The 22,915-nt window shown below is 36.0% G+C and overlaps 1 protein-coding gene across 2 annotated transcripts in view; it reads right to left on the bottom strand.

The window, feature by feature from the left end:
* GPC5 (glypican 5) overlaps window positions 1–22,915 on the bottom strand; it is a 1,278,940-nt gene that overhangs the window by 161,105 nt on the left and 1,094,920 nt on the right. Inside the window, exon 8 of one of the 2 annotated variants that reach the window (XM_070520036.1) lies at window positions 822–1,214. The exons of the other annotated variant lie outside the window; for it this stretch is intronic. Within the exon in view, the coding sequence (XP_070376137.1) occupies window positions 1,111–1,214 (104 nt within the window). The 3' untranslated portion in view covers window positions 822–1,110. Of the gene's footprint in view, window positions 1–821; window positions 1,215–22,915 lie in introns of those variants that run through there. 2 annotated transcript variants of the gene reach the window in all.

Below are 22,915 nucleotides of genomic sequence, written 5' to 3'. Positions count from 1 at the left end.
CCTCCTTCTCTCTTCCCACTCATCCTTTCCCCCAATTTAAATATCTTTTTAATCCATCCATTTGTTCACTGTTTCATTTTATTGTCAATTTTCTATTTGAAGCCAACAAATCTTTTTCTTAGAATGTTTATTCTAGCTGCCTAGCTGGTCTTCCAATCACTAAAGTCTTGGATCAGCCCAAACTACTCCCCACTGTGTATTCAGTGCGGTCTTCTAAACAACAAGTACGATCATGTTGCTCCCCAGCTTCAAACTCCTCAGTGGCTTCCTAATGCCTGCAGCAAAATGCCCAATGTGACACCATATTTTATTTCTGTAGCCTCATTTCTCCCTTCCTAGCTCAAGCATTGTACACTACAGCCACACTTCAAGTTCCTTCAAGACTGGGACATTGTCTCATTGAGCCTTATATTCCCAGGATCTAAGATAGTCTTTGCTGGTTAGCAGGCTTTCAAAAAACAGTTGTTTTTTTTAATTTGAGGTTGATGGGTTTAATAATCAAGTAAATCCATGATTTTTTTTGGCATCCTGACTCTACTTTTCTTTTTCTTCTTCCTCTGTTTTAGACTTTAGATAAGTTTAGGCTGCTACAGAAGATACTTGAAAACTCTGTGTTATCAACATCCTCTGCAGATTGAAATATGGGTAATGGAAGCCTCTGGTCAGCTGTCCGTTCTGATTTTGCTCAATACAAGCTGACAGTGAGAAATACTTGCTAATACAAACTGAGTATATACTTTTCCTCTCGACATCCAAAAAGTGGCAATCAATTCTGTTTCCAGAACCAATACTCCAAAAATGAGCATCAGAAGATGAGAACTGATTTAGTACTGCTTTATTTTATATTAGTTTTCTAGGGCTATGGTAAAAAATTACCAAAAATTGGGTAAATTCTACATGGTTTTGAAGAACAGAAAGTAAAAATAGTTTAGTATGCAAAAAATGGAGTTAAAAGAAAATTATATTTAATTTGGCATAAGAATATTGTTTTTAATTAATCCTCCTTGTTAAACTACTATTTCAATAAAAATGTGATGTAATCCAAAATTGAAGTAAATGTTCATTAGACATTTTAATATAGGAACCCGAAATACTGACAGGAAGATTCTTTCAAGTGAGTAATACAGAGATAGTCAAATGCAATTTAATAATTCTTCTTCTGATATAGGCTCCAGCAATATCAGCAATAGGCAGTTTCCCACATATACTTTCACCTAGAAGAGGAAATGAAGTATTGAGTTACAAGAGAAAATGATGACTATTTTTTTTACCAAACTTTAAGTTTGTATCATGGTTATTAGAAGTTTGGACACTCCCCTATAACCAAACGTTTAAAAAATGTGGGGGCATTCAATCACAACATAGTCATGCATCACTTGATGACAGGGATACGTTCTGAGAGATGTGTTGTTAGGTGATTTTGTCGTTTGAACATCATAACGTGTACCTCCACAAATCTGGATGTTATAGTCTACTACACACCGAAGCTACATGGCACTAATCTTATGGGACCACCGTCGGATGTGCAGTCCATCATTGACTGAAACGTCACAAGGTGGTGCAAAACTGTATTGTGGAACCGCCTCACACTTTTGGAAGGCAAAAATCAAACAGTCCTGAAAGAGTTTACAGCGAGCAACAAAAGCATAGTGAGTGGATTGAAACATTCAACACATATTTATTTAGTGCTGACTATGTGCTAGGCACTGTGCTACATGCAGCAGGTAATGCAGTGAACAAAACAGGGAAAAATCACACACACACACACACACACACACACACAGGAATATAATTCAGCCATGAGAAAGAAGGAAATCCTGCCACGTGCAACAACAGGAATGGACATTGAGGGCATTATCCTCAGTAAGATAAGTCAGATAGAGAAATACAGATATTGTATGATCTTAGATATGTGCAATCTAAAAAGCCAAACTCAGAAACCAAGACTAGAAAGAGTAGCATGCTGGGGGGTGGGTCAAAAAGGGAGATTTTTAGTGGAAGGGTCCACAACTTCCAGTTATAAGATGAATAAATTCTGGACATCTCATGTACAGCGTGGTGAGTATAGCTAATACTACTATATTATATACTTGAAAGTTCTAAGAGAGTAGATCTTAAATGTTCTCACCATGAAAAGAAATGGTAATTATGTGACATGATGGAGGTGTTAGTTAAGATATGGTGGTAAGCATTTTGCAATATATAAGCGGATCAAATCAACATGTTGTACACCTTAAACTTATAGAATATTATATGTCAGTTATATCTCAGTAAGCTGGAAGAAATCTCTCAGGCTCTCATGGAGCTTCCATTGCACCGGGGTTGCTGGATCATCTCCATTTGCTCCTCTGGGTCCACTTTCCACTTATCCCACTGTGCATGTTTATGTGTGTGTTTAAATTTTTGCATTAAATGATCACACAATATGTTTTTTGTGACTTTCTTTCTTCACTTAATGTATTTTTGAGCATTTTTCCACATCAGCACACATGGATCTATTGTATTATTCTTGTTACAGTTTTTGTTTTAAAGTCTATTTTGTCTGATATAAGTATTGCTATCCCCACTTTCTTTTCTTTGCAGTTTGCATTGGAATATCTTTTCCCATACTTTCACTTTCAGTTTGTGAGTGTCTTTTAGGTCTGAAGTGTGTCTCTTGTATGCAGCACATACATGGGTCTTGTTTTTTTATCCAATTGGCCACCCTATGGCATTTGATTGGAGCATTTAGTCCATTGACATTTAAAGTAGCTATTGATAAATATGTATTTATTGCCGTTTTGTCACTTGTTGTTTCTGGGTGTTTTAGTAGTTCTTCTCTGTTCCTTTTTTTTTTCTCTTGCTCTCTTCCCTTGTGGTTTGATGGCTATCTCTAGTAATTTGTTTGATTTCTTTTGTCTTACTTTTTTTCCTGCTTGTTATAGGTTTCTGGTTTGTGGTTACCATGAGGATCCTATTTAATATACTATGCATATAACAGTCTATATTGAGTTGATAGACTCTTTAGCTTGACCTCTTTCTAAAAGCTCTACTTTTTCACTCCCCTCCTCCCACATTATATGTTTTTCAAATCATATATAGTCTCTTGTTTAGTGTGCGTTTATTCATTACCCTCTTATCATTGTAATAGGTGATTTTAGTACTTTTGTCTTTCAACCTTTGTATTATCTTCACAGGTAGTTGATCTGCTGCCTTTGCTATACTTTTACCTTACAAGTGATTTTATTGCCTGTTTTGTTGTTGTTGTTGTTGTTTTGGTTTTTTTGATAATTTTCTTTTATCTCTATTTGTGGTCATTGCTTTCCCACTTAAATAAGTCCCTTCAGCATTTCTTGCAGAACTGGTTTCTTGGTAATAAACTCCTTTAATTTTTGCTTGTCTGGGAAGCACTTTATCTCTCCTTCCATTGCGAATGACAACCTTGATGGATAGAGTATTCTTGGCTGTAGGTTTTTTCCTTTTAGCACTTTAAATATGTTGCGCCATTCTCTTCTCGCCTGTAGGGTCTCGGTTGACAAGTCTGCCGATAGGCTGATGGGCTTCCCTTTACATGTCACTTGTGGCCTTTCTCTTGCTGCTTTGAGGATTCTCTCTTTGTCTTTAATTTTGGACATTTTGATTATAATATGTCTTGGTGTGGGCTTCTTTGGGCTTCTCTTGTTTGGAGCTCTCTGTGCTTCCTGAACTTGGATATCTGTTTCCTTCCTCAGGTTAGGAAAATTTTCGTCTATTATTCCTACAAATAAATTTTCTGCCCCTTTGTCTCTCTCTTCTCCTTCTGGGACACCTGTAATCCGAATGTTAGCATGCTTGATATTATCCCAGAGTTCCCTTAGATTGTTCTCATTCTGTCTAATTCTTTTTTCTCTTTTCTGTTCTGCTTGGGTGATTTCCTCTAGTCTCTCGTCTAGCTCGCTGATCCGTTCTTCTGCTTCCTCTACTCTGCTATTGAGTCCCTCTAGTGAATTTCTCATTTCCAGTATTGTATTCTTCACTTCTGATTGTTTTTTTTATATCCTCCAGTTCTTTGCTCATGTGCTCACTGTGTTCATCCATTCTTCTCCCCGTATCTGTGAGCATCCTGATATTTTGTTTGAACCCTTTGTCGAGTAGATCGCTAGTTTCTGTTTCATTTAGTCCTTTTTCTTGGGTTTTGTACTGTTCCCTTGCTTGGAAAGTATTCCTTTGCCTCCTCATTATGCCTCTTTCTCTGTGCTTATTTCTATGTATTAGGTGAATTGGCTATGTCTCCTGATCTTGGAGAAGTGGCCATATGTACGAGATGCCTCATGAGGCCCAGCAGTGTGCTCCCCTCTCGTCATCAGTCCATAAGAACCAGGAGTGACCCCTTTGTGAGCTACTTGTGTCCTTCTGCTGTGGCAGGGTTGCTCCCACTACAGGTACCCAGGGAGTCTGATCTTTCCTTCCCTGGCCAGCTGTTTGTAAATCTGGTTTGGGGAGCCTCAACACTGTTTGCTGCAAAGTCTATCAGCACACTCCTATCCCAGTTTTCCTCTTAATTGGGTTGGTACCCAGTGTAGCTGGCTGCTAGGCTCAGGGGTGTACAGTTGTGATAGGCCTCAGGCCTACAAGGCTGTTGTCAGTTCTCTTAGGAGTGCAGCTGAGTGGGGCTGGCCCTAGGCAATTGTTTCAGACTTTGGAAGGTGGGGCTGATCCTTTTTATGGCTGTTTGTGAAGCACAGGTCTTCTGAGATGATAAACCTCAGCCCCCACAGGACCACATACACCATCAACACAGTCCTGGTCATGCACACTTCTAAACCCCCTGGACCGTACCCCGACACCACACTTCAGGGGCCCCCACTTCTCCACCAATGCTTCCCACAGTTGACCTGGTCCTCACACAGGCCCTGCCCCACAGAGGCAGACATCCTTGCCTACCTGTAGAAGATCAAGGCACTCAGTCAATGCAGGCTGAAAAGTAGCCTGAGGGCTTGCTGTTAGGTGGGGCAGGTCCGTAGGGCATGTTGCCTGCCCTGGCTGAACTGGATTAAATCTGTGCTCTAGTGGGTGTGGCAGACCCCTGGGCTAACAGCCCAAGGGATGAACCTCAATGGCCCCCACTGGGTTCCGTGTCAGCCCGCCTGGACCAGCTCAGAACAATGGCCCCCACCAATGTCTCAGTCTCTGGAGAGGTCCCTCCTCTCACGAAGATACCCCCAGAGCCCACCAGGTGAGTCTCGTTTCACCAAAGGACTGTCAGCCTTCTCTCTGGTGATTTTAGGTTGCTGCAATGAGTGAGTTTGTGCGTGGGCCCTGTAAGACCCGGGTCTTTTCGGCTTTCCTGCTTCAGTCAATAGCCAGCAAAGCCAGGCAGTAAGACCCCCGTCTCAGTTGAGCTGAGTCTGAAGGATGCTTATAGCAGTATCGCCACCGCTCCGGACCTCACTCCTCCAGGGAGGGCTGCGTGGTGGCTCCCATCTGGCCAGCTGAGAAGCTCTGCTGCTCTCAAAGGTGACTTTTTTCCTCTCTGGCCGGAATTACTGCCTCTTCTTTCTTTGTCAAGACTGTCCCTTGTCGTGGGGGTTCTTTTTATGGAGTTTTCAGTTTTCAATCTGGGGTAATTTTTCCAAAAATTGTTGTAACTTGGTTGTGTTCATAGGAGGAGACGAGTTCAACATCCGCTCACAGCGCCATCTTGATGAGATCTCCTATTATATTATTCTTAATATTTCAATTATGACATCAGCTGCGTAATTATACTACTTTAAATATCAATCTGTTTTATTTTTAATAAACATTTAATTGTAGAACAGTTTTAGATTTACAGAAAAATTGTGAGGACAATTGAGATTTCCATACACACCACCCAGTTTCCTCTCTTATTAGCATCTTTCATTTGTATGGTATATTTGTCACAATTAATGAATAACTATTGACATATTATTGTTAACTGAAGCCCTTAGTTTTCACATTTCATTATTTTTTTCTTAATGCTCTCTTTCTGTCTAAGATTCCATCAAGAATACTATACTACATTTAGTTGTCACGTTTCCTAGGCTTCTTTTGGCCCTGACAGTTTCACAGATCTTTATGTTTTTGATGACCTTGACAGTTCTGAGAGGTGCTGGTTAGGTATTTTGTAGAATGTCCCTCAGCTGGGATTTGCATGATGTTTTTCTCACAGTTAGACTGATGCTAAATGTTTAGGGAAGAAGACCACAGAAGAATATACCATTCTTCTCACAAGGTATCAAGGCTAGGTACTATTAGCAAGACTTAGCACTGTTGGCGTTAGCCTTGATTACCTGGCTGACATAGTGTTTTCCAAGTTTCTCCACTGCAAAGTTAGCCATTTTTTTTTCCTCTAATTTTCATACTATAATCTTTGGCAAGGGTTTGCTATGTATAGTGTATATTTAAAGAATGGGGAATTACATATGCTCCACCTCATTGAAGGCACAGTATCTATATACATTATTTGGACTTCTTCTGTACAACATTATTTGTCTATTCTTCCCCATTTATTTATTTATAAAATTATTTTTAAATATCAGTATGGATTCATAATATTTACTTTATATTTTAGGTTATAATCCAGCACTGCTGTATTTATTCTGTTGCTCAGATTGATACAGTTTTGGCTGTTGAGAGCTCTTTCAGTTGGCTCCTTTTTCTTTCTCATAGATCCCCACTATGGTCTGCATGTGTGCGTGAGTGAGTGTGTGTGTATGTTTGGCACCTTACTTTCTGGCACTGCAAGATGCTATAAGTTTATTTGCATATCTTCTGTCCCATTCTTAGAATCAAGCATTTCTTCATAGAATCTGTATTTCTTTTATTGGAGAATAATATTAAAAATCAAGAGATGAGACCTGGATGTGTTCATTGCTGCTGGAGTGTCATTGCTTCTAGGCTCTCTCAGCTAGCAAATCAAGAAAACATGTATGTGTATACTAACCTGTGTATAAAGAGATATTTAAAAATATTTACGTGTGATCATCTGTATCTCTATTAAGCTAAACATGAGTTCATACTGATGTCTCCAAGTCTAATCCATTACAACAGAGATCATTCTATGTTCTGCTCCTTGCTTATCTGTGACCTACCATTCTAACAGACAGAAACCTGGCTCCTATCATCTACTATTCACTTAGTTAATTATTTAATTCCAGTATATATGAATATAGTTTCATAATTGTTAACCTCTATCCCAATCAAAAAACACTTGATCAACTAGTCTACACTACTTATGTATAGTTCTTTTTGCCTTTAGTCTTACAGTACCTACTCATTTCCAAAGTTACTTAGGTCAGTACCTTACCTCCCAGCTCCCTTCAGTAAGGCTGTAACATAGATAGTTGGATAGTTGTGCCACGTTCTGCATTCCATCCTCAGATTCCTTTGACTTCTAAATAATTTTTTTTTAAATTTACATACACTAAGGTTTACTTTTTGTGTTACAAGTCTCAATGGATTTTGACAAATTCATAGTGTTGGGTATTCACAATTACAGTACCACACAGGATGATTTCTCCACCCTAAATAATGCCCTGTGCTTCACATATTCAATGCCTCCCTACTCTCACTCTGAACTCCTGGAAAACACTGATTTGTTTACCTTCTATGTGATTTTGTCTTTTCCAGAATGTCATGTAAACAGAATAATACAGTGCATAGTCTTTTCAGCCTGGATTCTTTCACTTATCAGTAAATATTATAGATTCATCCATGCCATCACATGCCGTTGTATGAAAGTACCACAGGTTGTTTATCCATTCACTTAATGGACATCTCAGTTAATTTCAATTTTTGGCAAGTATGAATAAAACTGTTATAAACATTCATCTGCAGGTTTTTATTTGGGCATGAATTTTCAAATCAGTTCATAAATACCTTAGGAGCTTGATTGTGTGTTAAATGGTAAGACTATGCTTAGCCTTGTAAGAAACTGACAAACTGTCTTCCAAGATGACTGTCTCATTTCATATTCCCAACACCAATGAGTGAGAGTTCCTGTTCTATATCCTCACTAACAATTGGTATTTTTGGTTTTTGGATATTAGCCATTCTAAGAAGTATGTCTCTCATTGTTGTTTTAATTGTAGTTTCTTAATGACAAATTATTTGAGCATCATTTCATATGCTTATTTGCCATCTGTTTCCCTTCTTGGATGAGATGTCTGTTCAGAGATCTTTTGTCTACTTTTTAATTGTAATTGGGTTGTTTGTTTTCTTAGTATTGAGTATTAAAAGTTCTTTGTACATTTTTAATATATCTTTTATCAGATTTTTGCTTTGAAAATATTTTCTCCAAGTCTGTGCCTTGTGTTTTATATCTCTTAACTGTGTCTTTGGTAGAGCAGATATTTTTTAAATTTAATAAAGTCTAGATTATCAATTTTTTCTTTCATGAATTTTTGGTGTTATACCTAAAAGCTCATCACCAAAGCCACATTCACCTAGATTTTTCTTCTATATCTTCTGCCAGATATTTTATAGTTTGTATTTTATATTTATGTCTATGACCTATTTTGAGTTAATTATTGTGAAATGTATCAGGTTTGTTTCAAGGTTCATTCTTTTTGCTTGTGTACACTAATTATTTCAGCACTATTTGTTGAAAAGAATATTCTTTCCCCTTTGAACTGCTTTACGCCTTTGTCAAAGATAGTGGACTACATTCTTGCGGGTCTATTTCTAGGCTCTCTATTCTCTTCCACTGATCTATGCATCTATTTGTGATCAATGCTATGCATTATTGTAGTTTTGTACCAAATCTTGTAATCAGGGGAGTGAATCCTCCAACTTTGTTCTTCAGTATTGTATTGGCTCTTTTAGGTCTTTTGTCTTTTTGCATAAACTTTATAATCAAATTATTGATATCTATAAAAGAGCTTACTGAGATTTTGATTGGGATGAATTTGAATCATTTGATCCAGGTTGGAAGAACTGACATCTGAACAATATTGAGTCTTACAAACCATAAACATTGGATATTTCTCCATTTATTTATATCTTCTTTGAGCTCTTGAGTCAATGTTTTGTAGTTTTTTATACACAGGTCTTATGTATATTTTTTAGATTTATACCTTCCTTTTTAAATTATTGTTGCCAATGTAAAAGGTTTTTGGTGTTATTGTATTTTTTAAAAAAATTTTAAGTTCAAAATGTTTATTGATGGTATATAGGAAAACTTTTATATATTAACCTTGTATTGAATGACTTTTTAATACTTGTTTGCTAATTTCCAGAGTTTTTTGCTCATTTCTTTGGAATTCTTTCCATAGCCAACCATGTCATCTACAAATAAAGACGTCTTCATTTCTTCCTTTCCAATCTGAATAATTTTATTTCTTTTCTTTGTCTTATTACACTAGCTCAGTCTTCTAGAACAATGCTGAATAGGAGTTATGAGAGAGGGCATCTTTGTCTTGTTCCTGATCTTAGTAAGAAAGTGTCTAGTTTCTCACCATTATGTGTGATGTAGGTTTTTCGCAGATGGTCTTTCTTAAGTCAGTCATCTTTTTAAGTGATATAATCCCTAATCAGCCATGAATTCAGATGACAGATATTACCCATGGATATTAATTCCTTATGACTGAAATTATTCTTGTAGGCCTTTTCCTTAATCTAAATTTGTTTGTTTTAAGTAATATAGATATTAGTTTACTTTATATGGATATATTAGAAAAAAACAAATATGCCAAATAACAAAGGAATAGGAAGTTAAAAGAATAGAAATAAAACTGACAACTAGGTTGTAGTATCAACTTTGCAATGAAATATTTGGAAAAGTGAAAGAAGCTGAGATAGAATAATCCCCAGATAGTTGATGCTGTTGATGAGAGGAGATTGGAAGTACTCTAATTTGCTAGAACCATAGGGAAGCTGGAAGAGTCAGTAACAACAAATCATAAAATTATAAATGTATTGAATATTGAAAGGAATATTACACACATATAAAAATCATTCTTAGTATGCATATTAGCTTCAGTAAAACAAGCATATCATGAAAACACCACGGAAGATAAACTTGAAAACTTTCTGGAAATTAAGGGAATGTAAATTCAAATTCACTGTGCAATGCTCATTATTACTCATGCAATATATGTGTTGTCTTTTTTAAATCAATTAATATGAAAAATTTTATAAACACTTTCATAAATTCATCCAAATTTCAATCCCTTATGTTTATTTTTCCTATGTGGTTTTTCAGGAACATCTGATCAGTTTCTACTTCCTGAGTTTCTATTTTAGAACCTAACGCTGATTCACAATTGATGCTTTGGTATCAGATATTCATAACACAATTGTTAAAATATTAAATTAGAACAAAAATAGGTACTTTGTCTAAGACATTTGGAAGTATCTTTTTATTAGATGATGCTTTCCATTTTTAGGGCATACACTCCAGAAATAAATGGGAATGGAGACATTTCTGAGAAAGGAATCCTATGGTGAGTGAAGGAAACTTCTCAATTAAATTTTAGTTATAAGATGTCAAATAGAAAGTCAGCCCTTTTGCTATTGAATTTGTTATCCTAAAACCCTACAGCATTGACTTCAAAGTGAAAATTCCAAAATTTTGAATGATCAGGAAGCCAACTTAACTTATAAATAATATGAGTCCTGAAGAATTAAAGAAATTCTACACTCAGCAAAGAATGAAAAGACCAGATGAGATCAATGGTAACAAACTACATGCAACATAAAATCTTGCAGATGAACTGATTACAGGAAACAGCAACAAAACTCCTCAAATCAACATTGAGTTCCCATCTTATAACTGCACATTTTTCTAAATAATAAAACTGACCCATTGATTGTGAAGTTTTTGAGGTACAAAATGAGTAAATGGGACACATCTAGCATTTTTTCCAAGTGTTCAATGTACTGTCATAGGCTGAAGACAATAATCATAAATTAGTGTCATAGAGTTTCAGAGTTCAAAGAAAAAGGGCTATAAGAAAAATGAATTCAACCTTATTTTACTGACAAGGAGACAGAGTGAAACCAAGTGAATTTTCCAAGTTTACAAAGTCAAGGAGTGGCTTGGCTAGGAGGATAAGCTGCATCTCTTGATTTGCATCAAGATTTGTTTGATTTTTTTTCCCACTACAGAGTTTATTTCAAGGACATTCATTTAATCGCCTGTAATTCAATTAGAACTGAGTTCATTTAGCAGAAAAGTAAATTATATTAGCCATGATTTTAAAATAAAATGCGATTCTCATATTGACAGTTTGCACAGTATGATTTGAGGCTGTGTCAATTTTAAAACACAATTTAATAGACAATTGAAAATTACCAAGGTCTTCAGTGGGGATATACAAGTAGAGTTTTGTGTTGAATAAATGTAAGTCGATATGAATAATAAAAGCACTACTTACCATGATGGATAGATTCATTACTGGTATGAATTAAATTATTGAAGACAGAGTATAAGGGGAGCCTATAAATATTCAAGTTTACTATAAAAGTCTATAGCAATTAAAGAACAACTGATGGAAGAATTTTCATCACACGTGGATTAAATGTTTGCATGTATCCTAATGTCAGCAACAAGATTATGGAAATAAATGGTGGTCCTCAGCTTTCTTATTAATTTAGAAATATGCCATAGTCTGCTTTAGATTAGAGAAGAAATGTAGCACATTCTCTGGATATCATTGCAATATATCTACAGTGTTCACCAAAAGCTCCAGCTGTAAAGACCACTATAGCATACGAAGGCAGAAGGAAGCCCACCGTATACTGAAAGTTCTAGCTGGTGAGTATACATATTTGACTCCTCTACCCTGATGAATAACCATTCTCCATGAGAAGGTGGTCCTACTGGAAGCTCAGAAGTAATGATGTCAGAGGAAAGTTACACCCAACAAGCAATTCAAACCTACTGAGTCAACTGAGATATCAAAAAAGTGACGTATGCTCCAGCTTTGATCATCCCTTCATCCAACAACACAACCAAATAGCACGATTTTAACAAGGATTCATATTTTAGTCTACATAAACTATTTAGAGAATAACAATCACAGTTTTGTAGTATTAAATACATTAAGGACTCAATATAACTTCCTTAATGTGTGTAGCAAATATGGAAACAACAACAAAAACATCTAGACATAGACTTATTTTTTTAGTTGAAGTAAAATGAATTTTCTTAGAAATTAAAGGGCTGGACAAATCAAAATAGAGGAAAGACATTAAAATAACTGCAAGTACTTAATGAAAGCATGTTTATTTGATGGTAGAGATGAATAGTAACCACTCAAATAATTAAATCTACACTAGAAGGAAGAGTTACTTTGGCTATTCCACAGAAGGATATAAGATTCCTAATATTCGATGTCAGTAATTAGCTTTCATATATTTTTATAAAGACAGTAGGATAGTGCCATAAATATAAATTGAAGAATATATTTTAAAATAACTCCAAAAGAATAGATGCATTAAAAAAGACTGAATATGATGCTATTTAATAGTACAAATGATGTAGAGAACATTATTGACTTATTTCACTGATAGCAACTTTGCATAATCCTATCCAATAAGATTATATTAACTGAGAGATGTACAGCTGAGAAATATATACTGAGAGAAGATGAGCAAAAGTAGAAAACAGCACAAAGCCAAGTAACTTCTCAGAATAAAGCCAGGTTTATATATGCTCATTAAAAATTGTAATAAAATGAGGATATATATGCGTGTGTGTGTATGAATATATATGTAATTTTTTAGAAAAGATTTGCAAAACATTTGCCTTATAAAAATAATTCATAGGCTAAGAGAAGCTATCATGTTCTATTCAATCAATATATACCCCAATATGGTCAAATATATGATTGCAATGGAATGTCAATAATAATAATAATAATAATAATACCTCCTTGGAATAAGACATGAACCCTCATATTTTCTTTTTTTTTTTAAGATTTTTTTTTCCTTTTTCTCCCCAAAGCCCCCAGTACATAGTTGTATATTTTAGTTATGGGTCCTTCTAGTTGTGGCATGTGGGATGCCGCCTCAGTGTGGCCTGATGAGCAGTGCCGTGTCCGCGCCCAGGATTCGAACCCAGGAAACACTTGGCCGCCTGCAGCGGAGCACGCGAACTTGACCACTCGGCCACGGGGCCGGCACCCCCTCACTTTTTCTTTTCAATGCATCAGAGCCTGGAAAAAACACTCCTGCCCCCTTACAGGCACATTCAATAATTATCTGAATGAATGAATAAATATATTCTATCACATTCTAAGTAAATGTCAATGCAGGGGGAAAGAGTTTAGAAGAGTTAGCTTTCATTATTCTCAATTAAAGATACAAGTAGGGGGCCGGCTTGGTGGCACAGTGGTTAAGTGTGTATGTTCTGCTTTGGCGGCCTGGGGTTCACCGGTTCAGATCCCGGGTGCGGACATGGCACCGGTTGGCATGCCATGTTGTGGCAGGCGTCCCACGTATAAAGTAGAGGAAGATGGGCACAGATGTTATCTCAGGGCCAGGCTTCCTCAGCAAAAAGAGGAGGACTGGCAGCAGTTAGCTCAGGGCTAATCTTCCTCAAAAAAAAAAAAAAGAAGACACAAGTAACTTGTGTTGTGGAAGTGTCTCTCCAGAATGTTTAGCTTTTGTTTCTGTAACGGGCTCAAGAACAACTTTTATGCTCATTTCTGAACTTGAGAATTCAAATATTGTAAGAGTATTTCAATCTAGAGTACCCAGTCTGCTTGAAGTTGGCTTGATTTTTGGCTATTTTGTGGGATTTTCTTAGCACTCAGAGCGTGCAGCTGGGATTAAGATCTTGTCATACATCTGGCTGGTGAGGAGGAATTTTCTGGTCCCTCTCAACTAAGGATGCTGCTTTTATCCCTGAGTCTATGCAGGAAACTTCCTGCTTCAAACACATACAATAATCTCATCTCCTCGCCTACTAAAAAGGAACAAAAAATCCAAGCATCTTGATTATCCCAATATACGCAGGAAATGCACTTGAAAAACTTCAACATCCATTTATTATAAATATTCTTAGCAATTTAGAAAGAAAAAGAACTTTCTCAATGTGACAAAACCTGCAGCATGTATCATACTAAATTTTGAAAAACCGAATGCTTTCCACCTAAGGTAGAGAGCAAGGTAAGGATGTCTGATGTCATCTTTTCCATTCAACATTTTACTGCCAGTCTAAGTGAATATATTAAGGGAAGAAAAAATATGCAAGGCTTGTAGATTGGAAAAGGAGAAACAAAACTGTCTTTATTGACAGATGTTAGGATTATATACTTAGAAAACCGTGAAGAATCTCCAGAAAAGTTAAAATTAATTAGTACATGAATTTTACATGTTCTTTAGATGCCAGGTCAATACATAAAAATGAATTATACTTGTATGTACAAACAAAACATATTTGGAAGTTGAAATTAAAGATTACAAAACCATTTACAATATATAAAAACTATGACATTATTAAGAATAGATTCTCATAACTCAATATTTAAGAAAAATATGTGAGATTTATAGGTTGGAAATTAAAAATGATTGATGAGAAAAATTAACATAGATCTAAAGCAATGGAAAGATACACTGTGTTTATGGATTGAAGGGCTAAATATTGTTGATTTCAATCCTTCCAAAATTGATCTACAGATTCCATAGCATCCCAATCAAAATCTCAGCAGGCAGTTTTTATAGAAAATGACAAGCTGATTCTAAAATTTATACGGAAATGCCAAGGCCCAAGAAGAACCAAAACAATTTTAAAAGAACAAAAATGGAGGGCTTATTACACTACTTGATTTAAAGACTGTAAAACTTACTATAAAATGTATACTATAAAGCTGCAGTAATAAAGTAGGGTGGTACTGACGTAAGGAGAAATGTAGGTCAATAGATCAGCATAGAGTGTCCAAACACAGACCCACATATATATGGCCAACTAATTCTCTACAGTAATTTATTCTCAGCGGTGAAAGGAGTATCTTTTCAATACACAATGCTGTAATAATTGGGCATCCATACGCAAAAAAAAAAGGAGGCTTAATCCTTGCCTCTCAATTTATACAAATACTAAGTCTAAATAGATCACAGGCCTAAATGTAACACATAAAACTATAGAAGTTCTAGAAGAAAAATTACAGAAAATCTTTATGAACATATTTAAGCAAAGATTTCTTAGACAAAGCAAAAGAAAAGGGACAAATAATAACAAGAAAAATAGAAAAATTGAACTTTATAAAAATTAAGAACTCTTGGTTTTCAAATATCACCATGAAGAAAATTAGATAACCCCTATAGAATGGGAGAAGATATTTGGAAATCACATATCTCATAAGAGTCTTGTAGTCAGAATATATAAATTTTCTTACAATTCAATATTAAGAAAACAAACAATTCAGTTAAAAAAAAATTTAAAAGATTTGAAGAGATCACCAAAAAACAATAAGGATGACAAATGAAAAGATTATTAATGTAATTAATCATTAGGTAAATGCAAATTGAAATCACAATGAGATACCACTACACGTCTATTAGAACATAAAACAAATATAATGATATGGTAACAATGGTAACAAAACCAAGTTACGGCAAGAATGCAGAACAACTGAACTCTGACAGATTTCTGGTGAGAATGTAAATTACTACAGCCACTTTGGCAAACAGATTGGCAGTTTATCTTATAAATTCACACATGAACTTACTATATGACCCACTAATTCCATTCCTAGATATTCACCAAAGGAAATGAAAATATGTGTCCACATAGAACCTGTATATCGATGTTTTTAGCAGCTTTATCTAGAATAACTCCCAGCTGGAAACAACTGCAATGTCTATTAACTGGTGAATTGAAAAACCCATTACGGAACATCAAAAACAATGCTATGCTACTTAACCAATATGAGGAAAGAATGAACTACTGATATGTGTAACAAGAAGAGTGAATCTCAAAAATCATTATGTTAAGTGAAGAAAGCCAGATTCAAAAAGCTACCTAATGTCTTACTCTATTTATATGAAATCCTGGAAAACACAAAACTGTAAGGACAGAAACCAGACTAGAGGTTCCCAGAAGCTGGGTGTAGTAGAAAGGTATTGACTACAAAGGAGTACTGAAGAAGTTTCTGGCATGATGAGATTGTTCTATACTTTCATTGTGATGGTGGTTACATAACTATGCACTTATCAAAACTCACTGAATAGTACAAGTAAAATTGGTGAATGTCACCTTATGAAATTAAGTTGCAATAAAGCTGAACAAAAAGAGAACCCTGAACATCTATTTGTGATGGCCAATTTCTGAGTCTGATAACTACATCATATCCATTAAAAGTTCACCTTACACAGTTCTCACTTGACATGCACTCTCTCCTCTTCCCACTGACTGGAAGTATCTGTGGGTTTCCATTTCCTATTCTTTTCCATGAACTCAGCACTACATATATACATGTACACATAAATATACACAAAAAATTTTTATATTTATCCAGTATTTTAATTGTTCGTGACATAAAACATTTGTATTCACTCAATTAGGATGTTTCAAAAACAGAAGTTCTATTTTATAGTGTGCATGTGTATTAAATTATGTATTACTATACATTACGTGAACTACACTACATTATTATATACATTAATTCCCATGATGATACTTTAAATAATATAGAGGGATAAACAGTGAAAAGTGAAGATCTGCTTTAATGCCCAATTAAATCATTTCACTAGGGGAAATTGCTGTGAATAATTTAATATGTATGCTTCCAGAGCTTTTTCATAAAATAGGATAACTGTATATGTATTATTGGGCAACATACCTTTTTCACATAACATTATGTCTTAGAGAACTTCACGTCAACTTAGATAGATATATTTCAATCTTTGTAATTGTGGCATGTACAAAATAGGGCATATGTATCATAATTTGTTTAAACATTTCTCTATTGTTAGGGACTCAGGTGTTTTCCAGTTGTGATAGTTTCCATTTCAACGCTAAAAATGATTCCACTAGACATTTCTAAAACCAGCAGAGAGTATACAGGCATACCATCTTGGGCTCACCTCTTAAGCAAATAGATAGCCTACTATGTGCTGGGTGCTGTGCCTGTGTAGAGTTACAAACAAATCGCAGAATCAGCAAGGACACCCTGCTTCTTAAACCCTAAATAAGATTGGCTTAAGCCATCAATCCACATTTTCTGGAAAATACTGCTCAAGATTTCAGCAGATTATTTGCAGGCTTATATTTTTGTGGTAGTCTCTACTTCTGAGTTTCTACTTTTTTTTGGATTTAGTTTAGTTTCAAAATGGTATGACTGTCCCATGGGTATAGTTCTTAATTCTAATTGTTTTGACCCTGTCCTGTAACTCAGCATTTACCTTTATATTCATAAAAACAAAAATCATACACATGTTGTACATATTTTGATAGACTTTACTCAAATTTTGGAGAGTCACAGAAATTTATATTGCAGGCAACTCTTGCATTGCAAACACCTAAAGTTGTGTATTAACCATCCTCCTTAAAAATACAGTGCCTCTGGGCCTGGTCTGGGTTCAAGCTTCAGTTTTCCACCCCATGGTACAGATTGCCTCTCTACTTTCTCTCTCTCTCTTATTTATTCTTTGCTTCTTTTCTCTATTCTCAACCCCTTTCCTTTCAGGAAAAAAATCCATTTCCCCCATTGCTCTACACAGAACAATTCTGCCTTCAACTGAACTGTCTGAGCACACATTCAACCCAGGACACATGTTGCAAATACAAAGCCTGGGCCAGAACTTAAGTGTGGTCCATTTGTAATGACCCCATCCAATTAAGTTCAGAGACAGAGATAGTGTCCTCTTTCATCTCTGTGTGGTTGAAGGAGAAAAGGAGACTCCCAACTTTAAGTAATTCACAACCTAATAGTGTAGAAAGAATTCACAATCTGATATTGTTGAGCCACCACTGGATGACCATGTAATAGAAAAAGAATTGTTGGAACACTGAGCAGGGTAGAATTATTTCAGCCATGAGGCATTATGAAATGCTGCTAAGAGGAGGCTATAATTGAGGATTGAGTCAGAGGTGAGGATGGCTTTCCAAGAGGTAGGAGTCCCCTGAATTTGCACATAAACCCTGAGAGACACCTGCCATACTACTGATCAAGAGTCTTCTCAGGGTATCACATTCCAAAACACATGATGTTTATATGTCTCTTATTGATGGGGATAATTTGGATCATCAGGTCAAAATCTTGTATGCTTTCTCCACTGCTTAGGCACTATTTTTCCCCTTGCTATCAATCAGCAGTCTGAGATGAGACACTGTTTATGTCAACAGCCTGCTCCTCATCCAGCTTTTCCCACAGATATAGTGTCCCCTGATTTGTCTTGCCTGAATCAATCTTTACTGTGATGGTTGCAAACAGTGAATTTTTTTTTCCATCATTCCTTCCACATTTATCAATCAGTACAGTAACTTAAGAAAATGTCTTCATTTCTCCTCTATTTGTGTACGTATATATTTGTTTATGTACTTATAATCATAATCAACTCATGATTTCATACTTTATCCAATAAGTCAAAATCCTTATTGACTGTGGCCCTTATTTATTTTGATGCTCAAAGTGTCCCCAGATTTGGCCAATGGGAACCTCATCAAGCTATCTCTAATGTCTTTTGACATGTCTCCATTATTTTCTTGAGCACTTTCTTACTTTCTGCCAATGCCAAGATGGTCCAGTTTCATCTTGTACCTGCTTTGCCCCAGCCCTGGAATCAGACCTTTCTCCAAGAAGCTCTTGTTCCTTTTAGTAGAGATGGGTACTTAAAAATCAACATTTGGACGCAAGGTTTGCTTATGGCTACTGGGGTATCAGTGCTTGTTTCCGTGGACAAAGGTAGGGAAAAATACTTGCCTCATACTCAGAGTCCCGTCTGTTCCCTTAGCTACATATTTGATCTCAGCTCCCTATTTTAATTTCAGCCTGAGAAAGAGAGATTAGAGAGAGAGAAGTTCCTCAGAATCTCTTAGAGAGTCATTTCTGGAAGCAGTGAGTAGAAGAAGGAAAGTTTGGCTGCGTTTCACTTCTGGACCCTGAACCTAAACTTTGCCCTTTTGTATCTTTAGTGATGTTTTCTGTTCAAATGCTTACCTTCAGCTGGGCTTCAGTATGTGAGAGAAAAACTTTCAATGCATCCACACCAATTTGACTTGCAATGCCTCCTGCATTTTACTAGATCGTAGAGGATTCTCTACACATGTACAAAGTCGGGTTTGTGCTCACTAAGAATTGGGAGTAAAAATTATAAGATAAGATTGAAGTAATAATCTGAGTAACTGGTTTGAAAATGCCCAGACCGCCCCAGAGAAAAATGCGCAGTGTATATAGATTATGTTATCATGCCCACAAAACATTGTGATAAATAAGACTCCATGGACAAGCCTGAATAGTGCACTGTTCTGTGAGCAATGCATTTGCCATCTCAAGAGAGCCAGGTACTCATAAGACTTGAATCAGAAAGGATTTCAAAGGATCTGTGATACAGTCTTTTTAAAAACCACTTTAGATAGTCATTTGATTTTTCATTTTATTTTCAGCAAGCACAGAAAAGGTGGGAAATATGGCTTACCTTGAATGGAACAAAGGAAGATTTAAAACTTTTTTGATACTCTTTACAGTAAGAGTTTACTCTTTAATGAATAGCTTTATGAAAGAAAATAAGATTATCATAGAATATAAAGCTATGTAATGTTAATCGCTGAATTTAGTGGCTGGTAGGTTATGACAAGATTATTTCTAATATCTTTTGGAGATAATACTGGGTACATTTCTTGATTCTGTGGCTGGTGTTACTCTATGATAATTTCTGTGCCCTTTACCCACAATGTCTTACTGAACATGTTAAAACATATTATGAAAAAAATAGTGAGGGGTCACCCAATGGTGTAGTGGTTAAGTTCAGGGCCCTCCACTTTGGCAGTCTGGATGTGTGGGTTCAGATCCCAGGTGCAGACCTACACCACTCATCAGCCATGCTGTGGCAGTGACTCACATGTAAAGTGGAAGGAGATTGGCACAGATGTTCGCTCAGGGTTAATCTTCCTTGAGCAGAAAAAAAAATGTAGTGAGCTCTGATACAAGACATTATGCAACCTGTAGCCCACTTTTTGACCTCTTCTCCATCTATTTATATTCAAACTTGTGTGGTGTAAACGGATGGACAAATACTGCAATTACTACAAAGTCATTTTGTAAAAATCCTTATTAGTATACAATAAAAGACTAACAGAGAACTATGTTAAAATAGGAAGTCAGAATTTCACAAGTCTTTTGTATCCAGAAATTGCTTATATATAAGCTTTTTTTTCATAAATGCTTTCCCTAGTGTCTTCTTCTCCAAGTGAGTTGACAAGTGGTCATCCTCATGTTCTTTGCTTTAGACACATACCAGTGTAGGTGTTAGTGGTTACTAAGAAACAAATAGCTTACAGGTGTTATTAACTTCTGTTTTATTGAGGCTTTAACCCTTAGGAGACAGTAATTCATAGGTAGATATAAAGTATATGAGGAAATAATAAAAAGAAACTTTCACAGACATTAGAGAGAGACCAAGACAATCTAGGAAAAGAGAACCATAAGAGAAAGCAAGAAGCTGACTAATTTTTCAGGGGAAGAGCCCTAGTAGATGGGTGTGAATCCCAGGGACTGCTAGCACTAATGTGGGTAATCCTTGAAAGAATCATCTTGAGGCTCGTATATTCTCATGCTGGAACCAGGTGATCACTCACTCCATCACTTGTTCTTTTGGTGAGGATTTGGAATTCTTTCCAGCCATTTCATGTTGACTGATCAACAGAAACTTTCCTTTTCTTTGTTTCAGCCTCACTTATTCCACCTGAACCTCTCTCTTAGCAACGTTCAGTTCGGTAGCAAGTTTAAGAACAGGAAATGAGACTTTGGACATTCACTCAGCTGGTGAGAGCTCAATTTACCAAGTTTAGAAGATTTTTGACAGTTATTACTTCAAATATCATTTTCTGAAACCCTTTCCCCTTCTCTCCTTTGGGGAATCCAAATACCCATTTTTAGGTCATTTGAAGTTGCCCCACACCCCACTGATGCATTTTTCTTTTTTTCCCTCTTTTTCATTTCAGGGGGTTTCTATTGCTTTGTGATCAAACTGACTAACCTTTTTTTTTGTTTTACTACAATGGCTAATCTGCTCTTAATTGTATCCAGTAGTCTTTCATCTCAGACTTTTTTTTAATCTCCATAAATTGATTTAGGACTTTTCTGTATCTTCCATATCTCTCCTTTCATGCTTTCCTCTATCTTCCCAAACATAGATATATAACTGTTTTAATGTCATTGTCTACTAATTCTATCAACTATGTCATTTCTGGGTCTGTTTCTATTGACTGTGTTTTCTCTTTATTATAGATTATATTTTGCTGCTTCTTTGCATGCCTGATAGATTTTTATAGAATGCTAGATGTTGTGACTGTTATAGGATGCTAGACCTTGTTTAGTGCTGAATATTTTGTATTTAAATATTCTTAAGCTTTGCTCTAGGATGCATTTATTTGGAAATAATTTGCTTCTTTTGAAGCTTATTTAAAGCTTTGTTTGTTGGGACCAGAATAGCTTTTAGTCTAGATAGAATTTTTCTACACTAGTGAGACTGTACCTTTCTGAGTACCCTGCCTCAATGATGCATTCTCTACTCTGGCTGGTAGAAGACAAACTATTTACAGCCCTGAGTGAATTCTGGAGATTGTTCTGCCTTCTCCTTTCTAGTAGTTCTTTCTCTGGCCTTGGGTAGTTTCCTCATGCACATGTGTTGATCATTATTCTGATAAAGATTCAAGGGAACCCCTCTGCAAATCTCTGAAGTTCTCTCTATGTATAATTTTCTCTTCTCTGTTACTGTGCCCTGTGAATTCTAGCTGCCTTAGCCTCTCCAAATTCTCATCACTGTCAAGGAAAGCTAAATGTAACTATCAGCTAAATTTATGATCATATTTCTGTTTTAAAAAATAATTTTTGATAGAAATATGGAAAATGAATTGGAAGGGATAGGACTATCAGAAGACATTAAATTAAAAATTGTGAGGGTCTTAGTCAAGGTAGGGAAGTAAGGGCAGAGAGGAGGTCACGGATTCAAGAGCTATTTAGGAGAGAAAATAGACAAGACTTGTTCATCACTTAGTCATGGATAGTGAGGAGAAAAAGGAAATGCAGGTTGTCTCCTATGCTCCTTGCCTATGTGAACAGGTAAGGGTTTGGGCTATTCATCAAAATAGGAAATACTGGAGGAGAAAGACCAAACTGAGTAGGGAACAAGGATGATTAGTTTAGTTTTTCCCATGCCAAGTTTCAGATGCATGTGGGATATCAAAAGGGAATGATATAACCAGTATTTTGGCTTAATTCAATTTAGTATTTACTGACTACCTACCACATGCCAGGAACTTTGCTAGGAATTGGAAAGAGAAGAGTGAATGAGATGCAATGCCTTCCATTGGTGTAGAACACAAGCTATCTAGGGTACATCTATAAATTTGGTCCATAGTTATGTCTCATTTATCCAACTACCAAACCTGAAAATCCTCAACAACAGTTGTAAGTGTAAAAGTTAGCAAGAGAAGATCAATGAAATAAAGGTTTAAAGTGTTCCCTCTATATATAAGTCCCCCATTCCATTTTCAGAGACTTTTGACCCCCACTTAATAGAACATTCAGGCTATCTCTGACTCTCAGCCAAACTAATTTTCTTCTTCTGCTTCAAAGTAGGAGATTAGAAGCAGGGAGGGAACTGCTAAAGGCAGTTATATTTTCAGTCATGTGAAGTGATCACTGACAGCTTGACTAGAAGGGCAGGAAAACAAAATACAGAAAGCCCACATCTGAGCCCAGGAATCTAGGTCCTACACATATCAATGGCTCTGTATTTACTTCTGTAATTAACCCAAGACAATAAT

Source organism: Equus asinus, chromosome 11 (genome assembly GCF_041296235.1).
Source record: "Equus asinus isolate D_3611 breed Donkey chromosome 11, EquAss-T2T_v2, whole genome shotgun sequence".
Lineage (NCBI taxonomy): Eukaryota > Metazoa > Chordata > Mammalia > Perissodactyla > Equidae > Equus > Equus asinus.
The sequence above is the reverse complement of the archived record's forward strand: the minus strand, read 5'-3'. Positions and strand labels throughout refer to the sequence as shown.